Raw genomic sequence first — 21,041 nt, forward strand, 5'->3', positions numbered from 1 at the left:
GAGCTGAAGTAATAAATCGTAACTTTATTACCATTATTATTACGAAAGACTTAGATTAAATAAAAAATATTTTCAACATTATCCTTGCATTGTTGCGCTTCAGGTTTATCCTGAATAGTTCCATACGAAAAACCTAAGACATCAAATTCATGTTTTTTCCTTGCTGCTCCAAATCACGCGTGGAATCCAAGTAATACTCCCATACTCATCAGCGTAGTTTCATGCGTTCTATCATTAGTGCACTATAATACTATTTTCTTTTGCCAGCATCGATATAGGATAGAATACCCATTTAAGGTTTATATTAAATTGTGTACAATAAGTTTTATAGTATAATTTAGAATCAACATGTAGCTTTCAGTCAGTGCACTGCATGATTGATATTTTTTTCCTTTTAATCTCATAAAAAACCTGAAATAATTTCATGCATTACAACATATCATATGTAATACAAGTAACATATATTAAATCAATATTTCAAGTCTTTTGTGTGAATTCTATATTTTTGAACTGTTAGGTTTCAAAATTAATAATCTCATCAATAACTAATCTTACATCAGCTTCAGTAATATTTCAAAGGACCGATTTTTGTTATATTCAAAATAAACCATACTTACAGTTTTATTATGATGAATAAGTACGATGCAGCAGTACCTCACCACATGTTGTAATCGGTGTCATCCTGATCGAAGGTTATGAAAAATCCGACTAGAGTGGAATATACGACAATATTACCTGCTAATGTCAGGTAGCAGGCTCCCCATTGTATCTGTAAATAGAAATAATTTGTCGATCTAGCTGAACAGATGGATTAAAAGCAAATTTATTATATGATTTATTATAAAAATGCTATTTATTATTATTTTAATATATTTTAATTTCAAGATATTATATAATTTTATAATGTTCTGTATGCTACGTACTACTGGCTCTTCCACCGGAGATCGCGCCAGCACAATTGGCAGAGCAAAGGACGACACAACAAATCCCATTGTAATAAATATTGCCAATTCTAAACATGGATTACTGTTGCTTCCTGAATCATCTGTGTAGCGGCGTGCTATTATAGTCGGAATAGGTGCCAATATGTAGAACAGTACAACAAAAAATGGCCACCATACTCTAGAAATTGTACACATTACATTTTACAATTCAAAGAAAATTGAATACATAAAATAGATTGGTTATATGCAAAGAGATATACTCACTTGTATATTGGTAATGCACAACCAAGAATGACAAAGGTCATTCCAATGGAACCGGCAAATGCTAGCAGTACTAATCTGTAATCATACATATTTCTGTAGTATAACAAATATATTTCATTGAATAATAAATATTACATTAGACACGTTCAAGGAACAGCGTTATCCAGCACTATTACATGTTATTTTATTATGCATTAAATTTAAAACAGAAATGGACCGACATAATAACAGTGTTAAGGAGTTATACGAAACGTGTCTCTTGTACAGATTTTAAGGAAAAAAATTTTAATTACTCGCTGGCAAACTTACGCTGTTTTGATAATGAGAGCGTAGATCGTCACGAGGAAAGAACGTCATGAAATAAAGAAGTACAAAATTAATCTCTATGTATCACAGTAAACATCATACTACATCTAGAAACAAGTCTAATAATGCATTTTTGGCTGTCTAAGTTTAGCTCTGTAGCGATAAATTTATATAAAATCTTTTGTATAACTACAGGTAAACGATTGTTCGTTTTAAAATGTAGACACTGAAGGTAAATCGCAAAGAATACAACGCGACGTTACAGAGCGAAGTTTTTCCGTTCATTGCAATTTTCCTTTCAGCGACATTTGGAGACCGAAGGAAACCGTAATGCGAAGGTCGTGCGTTGCCCTTAAAATCGAATTACGAACTGAATTGAGCAGCAAGAACCGTTGCTGACAGGCAAACGTCGAATGTCAAACATTGGCGATAACAACGCGACGAGGTTATGTTTTGACAGCCAATTTTCGCGGTTTTCGCACGGACTCCTCGCAACGATGACATTTCACGAGAATCCGCGCTGTGGGGAGCAGCGCGCACGAGAAATAATAGGAAATGTGCCGAATAACCTTTAATCCCGGCCATTGCAAATCGATTTGACAAGTGTGTATATTTATCGAAATCTCGCTCTATGCCTCTACGCAGAGATGTGCAGAGACCGCGAACTACGCGTGACGTAAACCCGACAACCGACTAAAATCCCGCACATCGTCGAGAAGAGCTGCACCGAACTACACGTGGGACAGACAAAATTTTGTCCAATTTTGAAATTGTTGGAAGATTTTTATTTATTGCACTTGCGGCAATAGATTAACTTTAATCTCGGTTTAATTACTCTTTTTTTCTCATTTTTGCCCGTAATCAGTCAGATCTTACATTTAAAACTTCCTTGGGTGTATCTTTAGATGTTCTATATGGATCATTTTATTGGCTAAAAAACATCTAAAGATGAATTTAAGGTCTTGAATATATAAATTAAGGAAGGAAGGAAGGAATGACTATGAATACGGACATTAGAATTAGAAAAAAATAAAAGATAAGTTAAACTGCATCGATTAAATAAGTTAAAGTTAATTTACATTATAGAAATGAAGTATATGACATATAATTGAATTGATTAATCAAATGTAGCAACGACGCCAGTAAACAAAGCTGATCAGTGAACGCTCAGATTCTTTATTATGATTAGTCCTTATTTCTAGGTCCAGCGAGAAAATAAAGGCAAGAATCAATCATGTTAAAGAATCACTGAGCGCTTACTGATTAGTTTGAACGTGTCCAATTATACGCATAAAAAATAATTATCCAATCGCGTTTTCATGATAAAAGTGTGATTGCCATCTTTTTTCGCTGTTTGCATGACTCAGCCTTTATGTAGTATGACGCTGCGACCGTAGAGATGTAGATGCGCCTTTACTGTATGATTCGGCAACGGTAGAAGAGCGAGCCATCGCGCACGATTTCCTCATTCGCGTCTGTGACTCCGTTGTTGGATTCGTTTGCGTGCATTGAGCGGTGACATATCGTGCGTCGTGCGGATTCATTTTTTTGCGTGAAGAGAATACCGAGGGTCGAACGATGAGTGATCCGAAAAGGTGAGGAAAACCCGCGACGCTAAACGACCCGAGCTTTCGCCGCTGAGTCCGCAGCGATCGCACGCCGATTTTTCGCGCGGCCGTCGACGCGTGCGGCGACGTGTGTCACGCCAGTCGAGGCGGCACTCAATTTCACGATGTCATCATGTCGACGTGACGCTCCGCTTTTTCGCGGAGGTCCGCGCCCGCTTTGGCGGACCGCAGAAAATCGCACGTTTCGTCGCTCTCGCGATCACTCCGACCTGGGTCGTCGGAGTTACTCGGACGTAGCGGATCGCGGATCGGCGCCTTTTCAATTTTACGGTCGCGATCATGGCTGTGCGCGAGTCAAACATGACCAAACATGACGAAAGAGGGTAGAAGACGCTCTCCGAATTTCTGCAGCTGGCCGAAATCAGCTGGCTTGTCCAAAGCATATGCGAATATTCTCGATGCAGTTTTATACTCGCGTCACGTGCCTGAAATTGAGATATGTTAATTTCTCACGTATCTGTTGTGTCTTCATCTTCTGAAATTATGTTGAATGGTTATAGGGATAGTAGATATCAAATAAAGATATCAGATAAAATCGTGTAAAAAATATGTATATTTATGTACAGAGTGTTTTATAATATGGGGGCCTAGTTGCAGAAAAAAATTTGGAACAAAAATAACAAAAAGATTACACTATAAATCAATTCTGCTTAATTTAGGAAATGTTGTTAATATTTTATTAATATTGTAACATAACTTTTATTAGTAAATTTCTTTATTTTAAAATTCTATATTCTTATTTTATAATTCTAGGTGAATATTGTTTTCTTGACTATATTATTTGTTCAAAATCTCCTGCTTGTAAGCTGAAATATTTGTGCCTTATACAATAGAACATCAATTAATTTATTGAATAAATAATATAATTTGGACAAGGCTCTAATAAAATATGTCCACTTGTTATGAAACATTCTGTATATATTTATGATATGCAATTATCTTTTTTGAGTTTTTTCTCTTCAAAATACTGGAACATATTTGTTTTACTAAACATTTTATGACAAATTAATAGAAAAAATAATTTTGAAGATCTTATACAAGATAGTATAATTTTTTCAAGACTGTTTTCTTGAAGGAAAGAATTTATTATCTTGAAGAATATTGACCTTTATTTTTTTAATTTATCTTTTGAGTTAAAAAGTTTCCATTTTTTAAAAATATAATTTGGTTATGAAAGTTATATTAAAGCAATAATTTTATAATCTTTATAATGTTTTTGCATTAATAATACATTTTTATGTAAAAAATTATTTGGATCAAAATACAAAAGGAAGCAAATATCGAATACAGTAACATATTGATTGCATATATGCAACATATTTGATACATAATTAATATTTTTGTTTTAGTGGTGAAGATTTGGCAACAGCTATTCTTCGCAAGAAGGATAGGCCAAACAGATTGCTGGTTGATGAAGCGATCGCCGATGATAATTCTGTGGTCGCGCTCTCCCAGGCAAAGATGGACGAATTGCAATTGTTTCGCGGTGACACCGTACTACTGAAGGGTAAACGACGCAAGGAAACAGTGTGCATCGTACTTTCAGATGACACTTGTCCTGATGAGAAAATCCGTATGAATCGCGTTGTCAGAAATAATCTGCGTGTACGTCTGAGCGACGTTGTTTCAGTGCAAGCGTGTCCAGAGGTCAAATACGGAAAGCGTATTCATGTTCTGCCAATGGACGACACTGTTGATGGTCTCACTGGGTAAGACACACCCATTGTTATATTATCAATTTAGCGTTATTTCTTTTTGATTACATGCTGATCATAAATGTGTCTTGATCGTAGCAATTTTATTATAAGATTAGATACAAAATATGGATTTTTTAAGTAAATTATTTTATTCTTGTACTTTGTTCATAATCTAATTTTCAATTTTTCAATTAAACTTTTATAAAGTCGAGTTTATACATAGAAAGCAAGCCTGTATTCTATGATCATCAATTGCTTTCACATAGAACACACATAATCATAATAAAAGATGTAATGTTATAATTATAGAATAATAAGTTGGATATTGTGCCTGAATCACACTTGACTAATAAAAAAAAGCTGCTGGAATAAAATTTCTTTACAATTCAAGTCAAGAAATGCAAATGCAAATGCATTTTTTAAATTTCTTGTGTTATATGTTATAATTTGTACAATTAGCAATTTTAAAATAATACTACTTATAAAATATTTAAATATTAGTTCATCTTTATATGAGAATCAATTTATTAATTGTAATTAATTTAAATATGAATTGGACGTTTTTTTTTTTACAAAATTAATTTTATGCGTGTATTTAATTATTATTTTTACGATAGTACAAATAAAGTGTTCAAAATACATATTTTACATTTTTTTAGAAATTTGTTTGAAGTATATTTAAAACCATACTTTCTGGAAGCGTACCGTCCCATTCACAAAGACGATAACTTTATTGTACGAGGAGGTATGCGAGCTGTGGAATTTAAAGTTGTCGAAACTGATCCGGGACCATTTTGCATTGTGGCGCCTGACACAGTGATACATTGTGAAGGCGACCCGATAAAACGCGAGGTCAGAAAAATACATACTTGTATTTTTATGTGCTCACGATATCGACACAGACGCAATGAAGAACGTTTGTTTTACAGGAGGAGGAGGAAGCGTTGAATGCTGTCGGGTACGACGATATTGGCGGCGTGCGCAAGCAATTGGCACAAATTAAGGAAATGGTGGAATTACCTTTGCGACATCCATCTCTGTTCAAAGCCATTGGTGTTAAGCCGCCGCGTGGTATATTGTTGTACGGACCACCGGGAACGGGAAAGACTCTCATTGCACGCGCTGTGGCAAACGAGACTGGAGCATTCTTTTTTCTTATAAACGGTACGCGATCTGGCCGCCGGAATAATACTGAATAAGGAACATAAGACACATACAAGATTTGTAAAGGCTCTCGTTTTTCTATACAGGTCCAGAAATTATGAGCAAACTGGCTGGCGAATCGGAGAGCAATTTGCGGAAGGCATTCGAGGAGGCCGAGAAAAATTCTCCGGCCATTATATTTATAGACGAACTTGATGCGATTGCGCCGAAACGTGAAAAGGTTCTCCAAGTCAACTTCAATATCTTTTATAAATCGCATTTTGAAATGAAAATTATCTATTTTTTTTATATAGACGCACGGCGAGGTTGAGAGGCGTATTGTATCGCAACTGTTGACATTGATGGACGGTATGAAGCAAAGCTCGCATGTGATTGTAATGGCAGCTACTAATCGACCGAACAGCATCGACGGAGCGTTGCGCCGATTCGGACGTTTTGATAGAGAGATTGACATCGGTATACCTGATGCTACTGGTCGATTGGAAATTTTGAGAATCCACACGAAGAATATGAAGCTTGCTGATGACGTTGATTTAGAAGAGGTACCGATTAATTTTCATATCGTTCCTAAAAAATCAAAATAATTCAATTTTATATTGTAAAATAATGTTAAAATAATATTGTTAGATCGCAGCAGAGACTCACGGACATGTTGGTGCCGATTTGGCATCTCTATGTTCGGAGGCGGCTCTTCAACAAATTCGTGAAAAAATGGATCTCATAGACTTGGAAGACGACCATATAGACGCGGAGGTCTTGTCTTCGCTTGCGGTAACGATGGAGAACTTTAAGGTAAATTATTCTTTTTAATCCTACGTTGAATTTGTGAATCGTTTACTAATTGAAAGTATTCTTTTGTTGAAGTATGCAATGACGAAGAGCAGCCCAAGTGCTTTGCGCGAGACGATTGTGGAAGTGCCGACGGTCACCTGGGACGATATCGGAGGTTTACAAAACGTCAAAATGGAATTGCAAGAATTGGTGCAGGTAAGAATGGATACAAAACTTAATGTACATGCATGAATCTCTAATTATGTATTTATTAACATATATTTTTGTCGCGCACAGTATCCTGTGGAACATCCTGATAAATTCTTGAAATTCGGTATGCAACCGTCAAGAGGTGTATTATTTTACGGCCCACCTGGTTGTGGTAAAACACTATTGGCCAAAGCAATTGCCAACGAGTGTCAGGCAAATTTCATTTCTGTCAAGGGTCCTGAATTATTAACCATGTGGTTTGGAGAATCGGAAGCTAATGTTAGAGATGTTTTCGACAAGGTGAGTTCTCTTTCGCATTCTCTTTAATAGAGTTTAAGATCGTCATATAACAATGAATTGTTTTCAGGCAAGATCAGCGGCACCCTGTGTATTGTTCTTTGATGAACTTGATTCCATTGCAAAGTCACGAGGAGGCACCGTCGGCGACGCTGGTGGTGCGGCGGATCGTGTGATAAATCAGATATTAACAGAAATGGACGGTATGGGCGCGAAGAAAAATGTATTCATCATCGGAGCGACAAATCGACCCGACATTATCGATCCAGCTATTCTACGACCTGGTAGATTAGATCAATTAATTTACATACCGCTACCGGATGAGAAGTCTCGAGAAGCGATATTCCGCGCTAATCTTCGAAAATCGCCCGTAGCTAAGGTAATATTTTTGTAAATTTATTTGAAAATATATAACACTGGTAATGTAATATCTGTCGTATGTTCTGAATTTTCATGTATTTTTTAATCGTTACTTTAAAAAAATTTCTTTTCTATTAGGATGTAGATCTAAGCTACATAGCCAAAGTTACGCACGGTTTTTCCGGTGCTGACTTGACAGAAATCTGCCAGCGAGCGTGCAAACTTGCCATTAGACAGTGCATCGAGACTGAAATTCGAAGAGAAAAGGAACGTGCGAGCAATCCATCCGCATCTATGGATGTAAGATGTTATAAATATATTACATTTTACAGTGTTTCTGCATTATTTCAAAAGATTCATTTCTGCCGTGTCATTTGTATGATTCATACCTGAGTCAGCATTTGACTTGATTCGAATTATCAGTCAAAGAAACTTTTACATACATTTTTTTAATTTTTTATGGCGTATTTTAATAACTTGTACAATATTTTCTGATTACAAGAGAAAAACTTTTTTTCATGATCGCATTTATGCGGTTTTTGGCAATAAAAGTTTATATACACACGCACATTATGTATACACATAGTTGTGTATATAAAAATTAAAGTAATTTAAATAAAAATTAATGCTAAAAACTATTAATGCGTGTGTGTGTTTGTACTGCTCCTAAGTTTCTGCTGTTCTAAGTTTCACTTTTTCTAGATGGATGAAGATGATCCTGTACCAGAAATAACACGAGCTCACTTCGAAGAAGCAATGAGGTTTGCACGTCGTTCAGTGTCCGACAACGATATTCGCAAGTATGAAATGTTTGCGCAAACACTCCAGCAATCTCGAGGATTCGGGACTAATTTCAGGTAAGTTTTATTTTTCAAAAATTTCAATACGCGCTATAAAAAAAATTAACTTTAAAGTATCATTCATATTTTTAATGCGCGCGTTCGTTAACTGTATTCCGGGTAAAAATTCACATATATAATTTAGAATTTTTTTTATACTCAAAATTTTTCGTTTTCTTTACTTTATAAGTTACAATGTGTTAGAATAACTGAACAAATGCTATTTTAATTTTAAAAAATAATATTTTTTAACTATTAAAATTTTAATAATAAAAATTGTACTTAACTTGAATTAGTACCCAATAGAAATCCACAGTAGCACTCCAGAGTTAATTAAAAAAAAATAAATAAAACTAAATTTTATAAACATTGTTTTTTTAATGCTAAAGATACATATTATATATGATACATATTTTCAACAGAGAAATTTGTATGTAATAAAAAATTTTTTTAATCTTTTAAAAAAATTATTTGCAGATTTCCACAAAGTGGAGCAGGTGGTGCTCAAGATAATACGCAAGGCGATCAAGCCTTTCAAGATGATGGAGATGACGATCTCTATAGCTAAGTTTTCGTTTCCTTGTATGTCATTACAGTGAGCATACGACAAAAGGGCCTGTTACCACATAATATATTGCACAGGAATCGTTTTTAAGTGATACAATTAAAATATAAAGAGGGTAAATAAATGGAAGAGATGATGGAAATTTTATATGAGGTACGGTTTTGTTTTTGTAGAAAAAGATGACATGAATTCTAATTCGTGTAAATTAAGAAATATTCGGGTATAAAATGTCGATTACAAAACTTGCTTTGTCATATTATTATTTTCGCGTTTAACCGTATTTAATAGCTTGATCTTTTAGAATGTTTATGAAATTATCTTTTCTTTCTTTTCCATCAATGTGGCATAGATGCGATAGAAGTATAATTGCATTATTGATTAATAATTTGTACAAGACAAAGAAGATTATTATAAAGTGGCGAAATGATATGTATACAAATATTGTAGGGCCATATATTATCCATTGCAATTTTACTATGTAATTTTGAATGCGTTACGTATTTTGTCGAGCTTCTAAACTCTGAATGGACCCTTTTGCTGCATTATCACTGTACTCGATGAGACTACATTCTGTTGTTCACTCACGCATTGCAGTAATATAAAAATTTATGCCATGTCGAGATGAGATTGTCAATGATGTACGTTGACGATTTTACAAATGTCTCTTAATAGTAAATTAATCCATATACGACGATAAAAAGGAGCCTTTTTCAATTTCATTATTCGTACAATTATCTGCATTATAACCATTCGCAGTTTTATAAACGTTGAAATTTCTGAAACGATGGAAAAGCCGAACAAGTTTATTAAATACAATACAAATAAAAAGAAAGATTTGTCCGATTTTTTTACAAGACTGGCAAGTTGTTGATACTATTACAATGTAATTGATCATACTATTCTGTGACACATACTAGTTTATGTAAGTTCCAACAATAGGATTAAAGTTTAAAAAATGTAATGCAAAAAATTAATGGATTAATATATTACTATCAGAAACAAATGTTTTTTTTTAGGTAATGATATACTCGATACAAAATTTTTATATGTTTACGTCACACTGTTGCTAATGAAAGTAATGCCCTTAATTCTAATATAAAAACATTTATAATTTGACAGATATAATTATAAAACATTACAAGAAAATTGAATACATAATCTATAAAATAATTCATAAAATAATTTTTGTTTGCATATTTCAATTTCTGCTTTACTTATCCTTATGAAGAAAGAAACAACAGGCTTTGTGCACATAACAGGAATGTTAAGTCAAATGCTAAAAATATGTTCAGCGAATTAATAAAAATTCGTTTATTTTTACTCGGAAATTTAACTATTATATTGCTAATCTTGCGCAATACGAAAGAATATCGGCACAAGTTTATACGAACAGAATTGCAATAACACAATTTTCAATGAAGGAAGCATCAATTGATTTATAAAAAATCGTCAGCAATTTTATTAAATACAAATAAAAATGGTATGTTGAACCAATCGTAAATAAGGAGAAACTTGCAGTTTTTTCTTTTGCAGACCAGCACAATCACGTGTGTTAATAAGAAACTTCATACGCAATGACGTTCAAAGCTTAAGCCTTAGCACGTTCATATGTACATTGGTTATTTCAACGCCCTTATTTATCTTTATAAAAGTAAGACTATTTACCAAATAAAACTCGTTAGTATAAAACCGCCGTAACGACATGACACATTTATGGTTCTACGATACTGACATACTTGCGATCGCGCCGAATGTCTCACAGTTCACACGATGAAGAACTATTGTAATCAAACACACACGCGCACACACACACACACACACACGCACACACACACACGCACGCACACACACACACACACACACACACACACACACACACACATGTATATGAAGATCCAGTAAATTACAATACGCTACAAAGAATCAAAAGAAAAACGAAATATATCTTCACTTAATCGTACAACGATAAAACATTCTCGCCAGCGCCAGCATCGTCTTTCTATTCCGGGAAATTGGCACCGATCAATGGAGAGATTTTATATTCACAATCAAGCTCAACTACTAACAAAGTCAGAATACTAAACAAAAACGTAGATTTTCTGTACTCTTATCGTTAATTAGCTATTTATACAAATTACATTGTCATGACAATTTTCAATAATCGACTCGAAGAAGCGCTCAAAGAAACTTATTGCACATTCGATACGATTACATATTATACATAATTATTCGTCTGATGTAAAGCATTAAGATATACAGCATAGGGTGATGTCCGATAACAACATACAAAACTTTCATTGAATTAGAATTTGGTACTCGTAATTTGAAAAATTATTCTATTGATACGAGATATAATGTGATCTAAAGTGATTCCAGATTTTAAAAAAGATGGAATAAATCCGTTTTCCGCGTTTTTAAATACGTTATAATTTGTCTTTATCATTCATCATTTTTTTGTTTCATGATTTTTATCGTAAAGACTGAAGTACTTTCACATACAAAGACTTTTTGAACTCTAAATGCCAACAAAGTATCATATCGTTACAAAATAGATTTTTTTGGCAAAATTATATCTGATCACGTTTTACATTTCTCTACAAGAAGCTAATATATATTGAAAGATCTTACATTTTATACAAGAATTACAGCTAAAATTCATCGTTCGACAGAGTTTACCACACATATTTATATGTCTTTACATTCTCATCTGCAAAGCAAATGAACTTTCTTTGCCGAACATGAAGAAAATACAGACTTCATCGTAAAACAAATATAGCAATCCAATGGAACGTACAACGAAACAGATGTGAGCTATATCGCGAATTCAAAGTGTGTTTTTTAAGCACAGCAAAAGTTTATTCCGCTGTTTGTTATAGTTTTTATATGATGGGTAAGAAACTAAAATTCAATTTGTTTATATCGACTCTTAAATATACTTTATATAAACACATTAAAATAATTTTTGAACATAAATAATCGTAATAAACATAAAACGTAATATAATCGAATTTTAAATATGACTTAAATACGCATTGAACACTCGATACGAACGATGTAAATTTTGTTTAAAATACACATTCTTAGATATGTCAGAATTATTGTGGATTTGTTATGTATTTATAATTGAATAGATATTCGGTTTCTTTTAATAAGTTTTCAATTTCTTTTAATAGATGTTTGGTTTCACCAAATTGCCAAGCAGACTGAGTATCCTTGTTACCAATTTTTCTTCCGTATGTTCCTAAAACTAAAATAATTTTTTGTTAAAATATTCGTGTGTATGTGTATAGGAATTTAAACAGATAGTAATTGTCGCACTTCTGAAAAGCTTAGACTATTTCAGAATATTTTTAAACAGCTCACATTTCTTAAAATAAAACGATGATACTGGTCCGTAATTTCCAATATTGGAGTATCCTGAGCGCATCTTAAGTCTTAGGCTACAGTAAAAACGTACGTTTTCTATATAAGGTACTTCTATAGAAAGTACAGAAGTATCAGAATGTAGAAGTACAATACTTCGCGCTGTGTTACAATATTCTCCTCTGTGTATATGCTTCGTAAGAGATAATTCATTGCACAATTCCTACGATAAAACGCTTCGAAATTGTTATCATTGGATTACTATATTCTCCGCGCGATATTGCATTCTTCTTGCAAATGCAATGTCCATTTAACTAATAATAACAGAAATTCCGCTTAAAAATCCGACAGCTCAGTAATACCAAGAGTGTTGCTCTTCCTCTCCTTTCTTTCTGCTATACGTACAGATTATCATATAAAAAACCAATCTTCCTAATGATTGGCGTGCATGTTCCATCTGGATCAAGCTTTAATGCATACGAAACACGTAACAATCTCTAATATCGCTTAGGATACATGACCCATTTATTGACAGTCTTCCAAATACTAGAAATTCTTAAATGCTTTAGAATATATAAATTACATTATTACATAATTGTACGTATATTTACTTGAATTCTTAAAGAATCTCCTATTATTATAACGTTTCATTAAATTAAAACTTGAATTTTCTAATAAAGTAGATTTCCAGTATTTGGGACATTGTCAGTAATTTGGGCATTTATCCTATAGATGATTTTCTTGTTTTTGGTTCTATATTGAACTCGGAGTACTGGATATACGGCCGTCTGTAAATACTGGACGTCCTCTGCGCTCTGTGCCCCCTATGCCCTTTCATTGCTCTTGCACGGTTTTTCTTATTTCCGTTCATAGCTTGAGCTCTTTTGATATGCCTTAATTGTGTGTATGTGTGTGTTATGCTCAGTCTGTCCTTTGCGTGACAGGTGGAAACTCGGTATCGTCGTCCAAACGAAACGGGCCGCCGCCTTTCGGTGGGCTTTCTGTGGCCGCTATCATCTCCTGATACTTCTCTGACTCTACAAATCCATTTACATCACATTATCAAATTTCCATCTCGATCGCATTATCTCGAGCGGATATAACGATAAAGATGTATACAGACGATCAACATTCAATGATACATGATATATTTTATGCAATCAGATAATCTGACTTTAATTTGGATCTATTTTAATATAAATTTAATTTTTAAGATTCACAACTTTGAGATTATAATACAAGCGCTCTCGACGAGTTTTCGAATACCACGTAGAAATACGTTTCTATCTGAGTGCAAATATTAAATATCTCATTGACCATTGTCTACATCACATTGCCGTGAAATACATTCATTAATGAAATTGTTAATGAATATGAAATTATATGAAATTATATCTTCTTTCTAAGAAGAGAATCACTAATGTTACTCTCATACAGGCATTTAATTTTCTAATACATACATTACTGTGTAATATATGTATATTATATATATTAAACATACATATTGTGTGTATGTGTAATATAAAACTAATATTAAAATAAAAAATAAAATAAAATAAAATACTGTGTAATATAAAAATTAATAAAAAAACTAACAAATTACATATACGATTATATTAAATAAAAATTATTAGAAACACGTTTGTATATGTTTTTTATAAAAGGCACTCTTACGTATTCGCGACGATGTGAGTGTTTTCTTACTTATTCAATAATAAATACAATATTAGAAAACAGGGGAAAATACGAAGCAATATTTACAAGACCAGACAGATTTAAGTGACATGACTTTTGTTTTCTACAATTCTATTTTCTAGTTGTGTTAATATGCATTCTTTCAAATAAATGCACCTTATTAGCATTACGTGTATTTTTATACAGCCTGTTTTCAATTTAATAATATGAAGACCAAAAAAGAAGAAAATATTTTTTTTCTTATACTTCTATATTAAAACACTTATTTGAATTGGACCATTAATTTGAATAGGAGTACGTCATATATGTACTCTTAATGATTAGTAAGTGAAATTGTTATAAAAAAATATACATCACTATTACCTGCCATGTAATATCACATACATAATTTAATTTATGTATAATTTAACACTAATATCACATATCAATTTATGTTAACAGCCCTAGGAGTCATACATTAATCATTATGTATAATTGTTAACATTGTTATAATAAATGGATATCTATGATAGTCTTCTAAAGATGAACTACCGCTTATAAGTTTTTAAGACATTTCGTAACAGGATGCAATAATGGTAGGTACTATTATATCTGCTGACTAGTAAGACAACTTGCATACGTGCTCAGTGATTTATATTCCCGAGAGTATAGACTAGTGCCTACATGCATGTCCCATGTGCATACGCGTTTCATGTATACGTTGTCCTTAAGAATTTGTCCGGTCTGCGGTTAATAAGCGTAATAGATTTGTACTACTCGTTTGCAATACGGTGTAATAATAATGAAACTGCTCGTGTTATAACGCGGATGTAGACCGCGCGAAAAGGCACATTATTACTTGAGCGCTGCTCTCATTCTTCCTTTTGCTGCATATACGTACAGATTAAATGCGCGTAACGCTGGTAGTGAGGCACACATACACACTGAGAGAAAGAAAAGCTCTAGAGAAAAGGTGTGTATGGAGAATGAGAGCGAAAAAAAAATTTTTTTTCGAGGGACAGAATAGAGGACATACCAGTACCTGACATGGAGTCTGGCGAGCGGCCACGCAACACACCCGCGTAGCTATTTATGCAGGCTTCGGTGGATATTAAAAAGAAAAAAATTACATCAAGTAAGGTCAACTATTGGGCCCCCCCCTCTCCTGAGCCCTTGAAGAAATTATATCTAGCTATTTAATTTTATAAGGGGGAGGCTAGAAGCGAGAAAAAGAAGAAAAGCAAATTGTAAAAAGGCATCTGGAATACGCGTCATGCATACACACCCACACGCATGGTACATAGCGCTTAACGACATAAGCGTTTTAAGTTAAACTAGCTTAACTTTAATGAATACTAATCTATGTATAAATACATGAAGCAACGATTTGTTTACTACACAATGTAACACAGTAACGTAACTTGATCCATAGGAATATAGTTTTTGTCCGAGCAAAAATAATATATATATTTATTGATTTCTACAACTAATCAATTGAATTTATTATGTATTTTTTTTACTGCTCCATTTTTTATGAATAGAACGTAGCAAAATTAACTTAAACGTAAAAGAAATCTTTTTTTAAATTTAAATTTAATTATTAATTAATGGAATGTTTCAATATATTCATTATACATTATTATTTGATGTAAAATACAGAAGTTTTGTCAGTACCAATTGTGTGTATGTGTGTATGTACATGACAGGCTTTAAACAAAGAAGGAAACTTACTCTATTCTGTTAGTGCTTGAGTAATTGCGAAACTCACCACAAAATCACAAAATTAACTTTAAAAACAGAACAGAAAAAACTCTATACACACTCAAGCGTACTGGATATAAAAAAGTTTCGCATTATTAAATGTACTTTCAAAATTAACTGTCGGTAATGTATCTTTATCGTCAACTCGCTTCAATTAATCTACTATAAAATGCAAAGTCCAAAAGTCTTTCTTCATACCTGTATTTGTGTTATTCGCGGTAGCCGTCGTTCCCGAACCAGAACCGCCACAATCCGATTCGTCTCGCTCTTCATCGTCTAATCTGTGAAAAATGGATAAGAAATTTTTTATTTTTCTATCCTCATTCCTATACGCACATCAGAATATATTAATATTATTTGAAGAATAATTAAAATAACAATTAAAAAATTAACAATTAGTATATTTGCTCGCTTTTGTAAGACTCAAAACTGCAATGTTACGAACCTGTGTTGTTTTAATAAGGTGCAACATCCACTTTCTGTCGGATCCACGGAGTAGACATATAAGTAACCATCGGCACTAGCTACTAACAGTTTTGGTACTTTATGTGTTCTAAAACGTAGGCAAATAAATGTATCGCGGGGACGTAATAGATTTAACACAGCGCAGTGTACATATAAAGTTAACGAATTTTCAGACACTCACACAGTGATGGCACAGACATTCTTTAAACCTTGAAATGGTAAATGGACGCTAGCGAAAGCACGTCCTTGAGTAAAAACATCAGTCACTTGCGACGGCAAGTACGTAGCCGACGCTGTCACAGCCTTTGTCAAATATCCCATCCAGCTTTGTGCTTCCTCTGCAGTTTGTTTGTTTGGCCTATAATGCAAATAACACAGTGTAGTTTTTACTAATACACATATATTTTTTAACACATGAGAACTGTTATGAAATATATATGTTAAATAAGATAAACATTGTGATCATCCTATAATCTCGGCAATTTTTTATTTTCTTATTATTACATGATAAATTTATTATAAATAAGCAAATCGCCCTATGAGATTTATGTCTGTTCTCATCTTGTTCGTTAGTTCAACATATTCGACATCCGTTTGTTCATCTTTTGTGTCCATATTAATAAACTGTTTTTAATATTCCTCAAAAAATCGCGCGCGTTTATTACGTACTCGTATCAATATAAATTTAAGATTTACTGACAGCTACATGTGAAACATTTCTACATTTATTGAAAAAAACGGTACATATAAGATACGTACGTTTCCTTTGGTTCTTCCAACTTGAATATGTGCACAGTCTCTGTATTGCTAGAACAACAGAGCCACATAGAGTCCATGCTGAAAGACAGACTATTTATCGTGACGCATCTTTTTACTCCGCGTCGAAATTCAAATAATTTTGTACCCTCGTGGACCTATAAAAATATAAACATTTCTTTTACAACTGTCAGTAGTTATTAATAAAATGGAGGCACAGTAATTGCTGCTGTATCTATGATTTTCTTACATCAAAGACTCGAATCACAGTGCCTTTTTCAGAGGCTGTCGCTACTTTGGTGCCAGTCGAGCTAAAAGCGATTGCTGCCAGTGGACTATCATGTGCAGGTATCATTGTCTTTGCTTGCTGTATAATTGACAAACAAAGTTGTTAAAATATTAATTTTTAATGTGACAAAATTCTTATTGATTTATTCAAATTTGCTTAAGATACGTACAAGATGGTTTGCGTCAAATATCTGTACTTCTCCAATCGTATTTGACCCTGGATAAGCCACATAACAATTGTCGCTATTTGGTGAAAGTGTGCAAAGGCCTGTAAGATTAGGTGGAGTGTCGCGAATTGTGTGCAGCACTCTCATATCTCGTATGTTGTGAATGTATAAGGATTCTTCCAGACATACTACCAATCTCTGAAAAATAAACAATACTAATTTTAATATACTTAATTATAAGAAACATTAAAAGCACATATTATAATATTAAAGCTTATTTACTTTATGATAGGATATTAAATACAGAAATTTATAATTTAAAAGATAAATACAGCTATTTCTTAATATATGAGAATTCTATCATAGACTATATAAATTCAGAATTTAAAAAGCAATTAATTTATATAAACAGTCCAATGTAATCTTTTATATATATTCTGTAAATTACAATTTCTGTATAAGAATGCAAACATCTAAAATTTATTAATGTAAATAATGGAATTATAGTCCTATATGGAAACAACAGACTTATAATTAGGGTTCGATGATTTCTCATTCCATATATAGAGTTTTAATAATTGTAATCTGTACTCTAAAGCGAGTCAAATTGTGCATGTGGCTGATAACATGTAAAACATTTATTAATGATAAAGAGAAAGCTAAAAGTCAAAATGGTTTTTAGGTTGGAATTGTAAAATCAATAATATTCAAATAATATAAATTATAATTTAAATTCCAGATAGTTTTATAATATATGCCCAATACTAGCAATTGATAATAGTTATTTGTCAATCAAGGAGAAGTTCACAATCTCTTTGCATAAAAATCGCGATTATTTGCAAAATCAATGAGGAAGTTAAGAATCATGTTTTCACATTGGTCAAGATTCGAGTCTGTACAAATGCTAAAGAAAGAAAAGAAAAAAAATGTAAACATAAATTTAAATAACTTACCGCTCTGTTGAGTTTCACAGCCAAAATTGTATTCGAGTAACTGTAGTTACATATCTCGGTGCCTTTTCTAAAGTGGCACACTGTCAGCGTACGGGGTGACTTAAGGCTAACAATCGCCACCAAACTACTGCTGAACAATCGCTCGACGATGCATATGTCCTCAAAGTCTGGATCATCTCGAAAAAAAGGAAATATTTTAAATAAAATTAAACTGTTAAACAATTTGATATTATTACTAATAAAATATTCTAATTAATAATCACCACCAATGCTTTGATAATAAAACTGATAACCAGCATTATCAAAAATTAAAAAAAGGTTTAATATAAAAATTCAAATAACATGAAATTACATAATAAAATTACATAAAATAAAAGTGCGCAATTTAATATATTACTCATAAAAATATGATCTTATTAAATCATATTATACAATATTTTATCGTATATGCTTATGATAATAAAAATTTTACTGTGGCATAATGATAAGATACATAAAACTTGCTGAACAAATAAGGTGTGTGAATAACAAAAACAGTTGAAAATGCTATAAATATTTTCAACAAAAGATATTTAAAATATTTTTATCTTGCTGAAGAAGCTTATTACTATTGTCCTATCAATCTATTGTAGCTTATCTCGAGTCTCATAAAATTATTGATAGAATGCAGGAAACCAATTATTACCATTTTCATAGATTTTCTCAAGGTGCCCAGTGGAACTAATGGAATAAAGTTTATATCCCGACTTTGATCCCACCGCCAAGGACCTAAAAAAATAATTTTCTATGTATAATTCTCATTTGAAAATATAATAACAATTCTGTTTTTTTACTTGGAGTTTATTCTTTTTCCACATTGCAGGCTGAATGTCTTGTACGGTTTATCTTTTCTTTTCAGATTGCAGAGAAAGAGAAAAAAATAAACTAGAATTGGGCATTTACACGTAAAATATAATCTATATTACGCAAATGCAATGTAAACTATGTTTTATAATGTGTCATCTATGTAAATAATCGATAGATCATCGAAGACTTACATTTTATCAATAATATTAAACATTACATTCAATTCTTTTATTTTTAATAATACTAAAGTCAGATATATTAACAATCTTATAAACCATTTTTTCTATATTGTGTCCAATTTATGTTACAATAATTTGTTTGTGAAAACAATTCGTGTAATCGAAACAATATAAATAATCCATATAGACATAATCTAGAAATGTACAGCACAACCCTGAGATGAACCGTGCGAGATGTTCAGTTCTGGGATGTGACAAAAAAAGAAGGAATAAATCTTTTGAGAAACGTGATCGCATTTAAAACAAAGTCGAGAATTTCTTTGATATCTGTATACGTATATGTGTGTACCCTTTGTTCTATCTCTTGATACTACTGCCATTGTTGTCCGCGCGCGCGTGCAAATATATCGTACGCATGTAAAGAGAAAAAGTAATAATCGCCGCGAGGGAAAACACGATATGCAATCGCGCGCGCGGAGGAGCAGGAAAGTCGAGGACAAATCCTTGGATAGGAAGGTGACGACGTCGGCGATAGAGACCGGACGAACTGGGAAGCTCGTGCAACGTTAAGACGTGTGCACACGGGACGCGTGATATTGCCGTCACCTCTTTTTTTTTTCTTTCTTCCTGTCTTCCTCCTGCCCCGCGACGCGCGACAGAACCGCACGCGCGAAGGTTAGCGGTCTCTCTCTCTTTTTGTTCGTTAACACGCAATTAATCGGTGAAAGGGGGAGAGCGCGGCGAATGACGCAGGCATAACGCAACGAAACATCGCGTGAGGAAAACATGGAGCGCGGAACGTGTACACATTCGATATACACATACATATACACATATATATCGAAGATTGTACGCGTATAACGAAAATGAGAAAAACGAAACGTCGCGGAGCGCGCGAGGTTAGGTTAGGTTAGGATCAGACAAAGGAGGTGTCGCGATCCGCGATCAGGCCGTCGTAATCGGAGGCGGCGCAGCCGCGGATGCGAGGATACTTACGTGCAGTCCTGATTGAAGTTAACGAAGTAGGGACCGTTGCTCTGCGCATCGGACGTCGTGTCGGACGTCTGGTTGGTTGCGAGGTTCATGAGTCCTGATATGCTGTACTTCAGCTTTTGCGTTAATACATCCAGGTTGATCTCGCGCGGAATCTCTCGCATAAATCTCGCGCTGGCACGTGCGTGGCCGTGCACGCGTGACACACACCCACAGACAGACACACACACAAAACACACGTAACACACGCACAGAACACTCTCCGCTCTCCAAAAATCTCTTTCGCCCACGACGAGGACGTGCGAGCGCACAGCGCAGCTTTTTTTTTCCCCCGCCGCTGTCCGTCCCGTTACGCCGATTCGTCCTCTCGCTCGCGCCCACTCCTACGCGCGCCAATACCAGAGAGAGAGAGAGAGAGAGAGAAAGGGAGAGAGAGAAGGACACGCACTTTCCCGCACGCACTGGCCGCCAGGCTCGGGATCTGGTTCCGGTTTAGCTCCTTCGCTTGTGTCCGACAACGACCGACTCCTACAAGTGACTGCACTTTGCTA

At 33.8% G+C, this 21,041-nt stretch overlaps 3 protein-coding genes across 8 annotated transcripts; 1 reads left to right on the forward strand and 2 right to left on the reverse strand.

The window, feature by feature from the left end:
• Positions 1-4: 4 nt before the first annotated feature.
• LOC105838037 (leptin receptor overlapping transcript-like 1) lies at positions 5-2,215 on the reverse strand. Of its 2 annotated transcripts, none has more exons than XM_012683301.3 (5): positions 2,084-2,215; positions 1,209-1,283; positions 924-1,122; positions 618-769; positions 5-411 (listed from the first exon to the last, which is right to left on the reverse strand). In XM_012683301.3, exons 2-4 carry the CDS (start codon positions 1,247-1,249, stop codon positions 656-658), a joined length of 354 nt encoding a protein of 117 aa, XP_012538755.1. In that variant the 5' UTR covers positions 1,250-1,283; positions 2,084-2,215; the 3' UTR covers positions 5-411; positions 618-655. The 2 variants fall into 2 exon arrangements, with proteins under 2 accessions (XP_012538755.1, XP_012538756.1); XM_012683302.3 differs by lacking the exon at positions 2,084-2,215 and adding an exon at positions 1,518-2,050.
• Positions 2,216-2,945: 730 nt separating this feature from the next.
• Positions 2,946-10,044, forward strand: LOC105838049 (transitional endoplasmic reticulum ATPase TER94). The gene is made up of 13 exons (XM_012683318.3): positions 2,946-3,109; positions 4,492-4,851; positions 5,499-5,691; positions 5,769-6,003; positions 6,090-6,223; positions 6,297-6,545; positions 6,631-6,795; positions 6,868-6,990; positions 7,072-7,284; positions 7,352-7,660; positions 7,780-7,941; positions 8,344-8,498; positions 8,958-10,044. The coding sequence occupies exons 1-13, from the start codon at positions 3,093-3,095 to the stop codon at positions 9,046-9,048; spliced, it is 2,406 nt and encodes an 801-aa protein (XP_012538772.1). The 5' UTR covers positions 2,946-3,092; the 3' UTR covers positions 9,049-10,044.
• Positions 10,045-10,480: 436 nt separating this feature from the next.
• Positions 10,481-21,024, reverse strand: LOC105838050 (WD repeat domain phosphoinositide-interacting protein 2). Of its 5 annotated transcripts, none has more exons than XM_012683323.3 (11): positions 20,494-21,024; positions 19,158-19,240; positions 18,473-18,639; positions 17,523-17,717; positions 17,315-17,431; positions 17,068-17,222; positions 16,490-16,666; positions 16,289-16,396; positions 16,042-16,124; positions 15,125-15,181; positions 10,481-13,445 (listed from the first exon to the last, which is right to left on the reverse strand). In XM_012683323.3, the coding sequence occupies exons 1-11, from the start codon at positions 20,652-20,654 to the stop codon at positions 13,330-13,332; spliced, it is 1,419 nt and encodes a 472-aa protein (XP_012538777.1). In that variant the 5' UTR covers positions 20,655-21,024; the 3' UTR covers positions 10,481-13,329. The 5 variants fall into 5 exon arrangements, with proteins under 5 accessions (XP_012538777.1, XP_012538775.1, XP_012538774.1 ...); XM_012683321.3 differs by having other exon boundaries at positions 15,119-15,181; XM_012683320.3 differs by having other exon boundaries at positions 18,473-18,648.
• Positions 21,025-21,041: the final 17 nt, after the last annotated feature.

The sequence above is a fragment of the Monomorium pharaonis genome, chromosome 6, assembly GCF_013373865.1.
Source record: "Monomorium pharaonis isolate MP-MQ-018 chromosome 6, ASM1337386v2, whole genome shotgun sequence".
NCBI lineage: Eukaryota > Metazoa > Arthropoda > Insecta > Hymenoptera > Formicidae > Monomorium > Monomorium pharaonis.

What these genes read in the sequence shown, in the direction of transcription:
- LOC105838037 (XM_012683301.3), bottom strand. Translation starts at nt 1,249, where the DNA reads ATGACCTTTGTCATTCTTGGTTGTGCATTACCAATATACAA. An exon ending in TGTGCATTACCAATATACAA is followed by an intron (nt 1,123 to 1,208) that starts GTGAGTATATCT and finishes TACAATTTCTAG; the next exon opens with AGTATGGTGGCCATTTTTTG. An exon ending in CTCCGGTGGAAGAGCCAGTA is followed by an intron (nt 770 to 923) that starts GTACGTAGCATA and finishes TTCTATTTACAG; the next exon opens with ATACAATGGGGAGCCTGCTA.
- LOC105838049 (XM_012683318.3), top strand. An exon ending in ACTGTTGATGGTCTCACTGG is followed by an intron (nt 4,852 to 5,498) that starts GTAAGACACACC and finishes ACATTTTTTTAG; the next exon opens with AAATTTGTTTGAAGTATATT. An exon ending in TTGCGCCGAAACGTGAAAAG is followed by an intron (nt 6,224 to 6,296) that starts GTTCTCCAAGTC and finishes TTTTTTATATAG; the next exon opens with ACGCACGGCGAGGTTGAGAG.
- LOC105838050 (XM_012683319.3), bottom strand. Translation starts at nt 20,654, where the DNA reads ATGCGAGAGATTCCGCGCGAGATCAACCTGGATGTATTAACGCAAAAG. An exon ending in TTGGAAGAACCAAAGGAAAC is followed by an intron (nt 16,667 to 17,067) that starts GTACGTATCTTA and finishes TTTGCATTATAG; the next exon opens with GCCAAACAAACAAACTGCAG. An exon ending in CGCGAATAACACAAATACAG is followed by an intron (nt 15,182 to 16,041) that starts GTATGAAGAAAG and finishes TATCCACCGAAG; the next exon opens with CCTGCATAAATAGCTACGCG.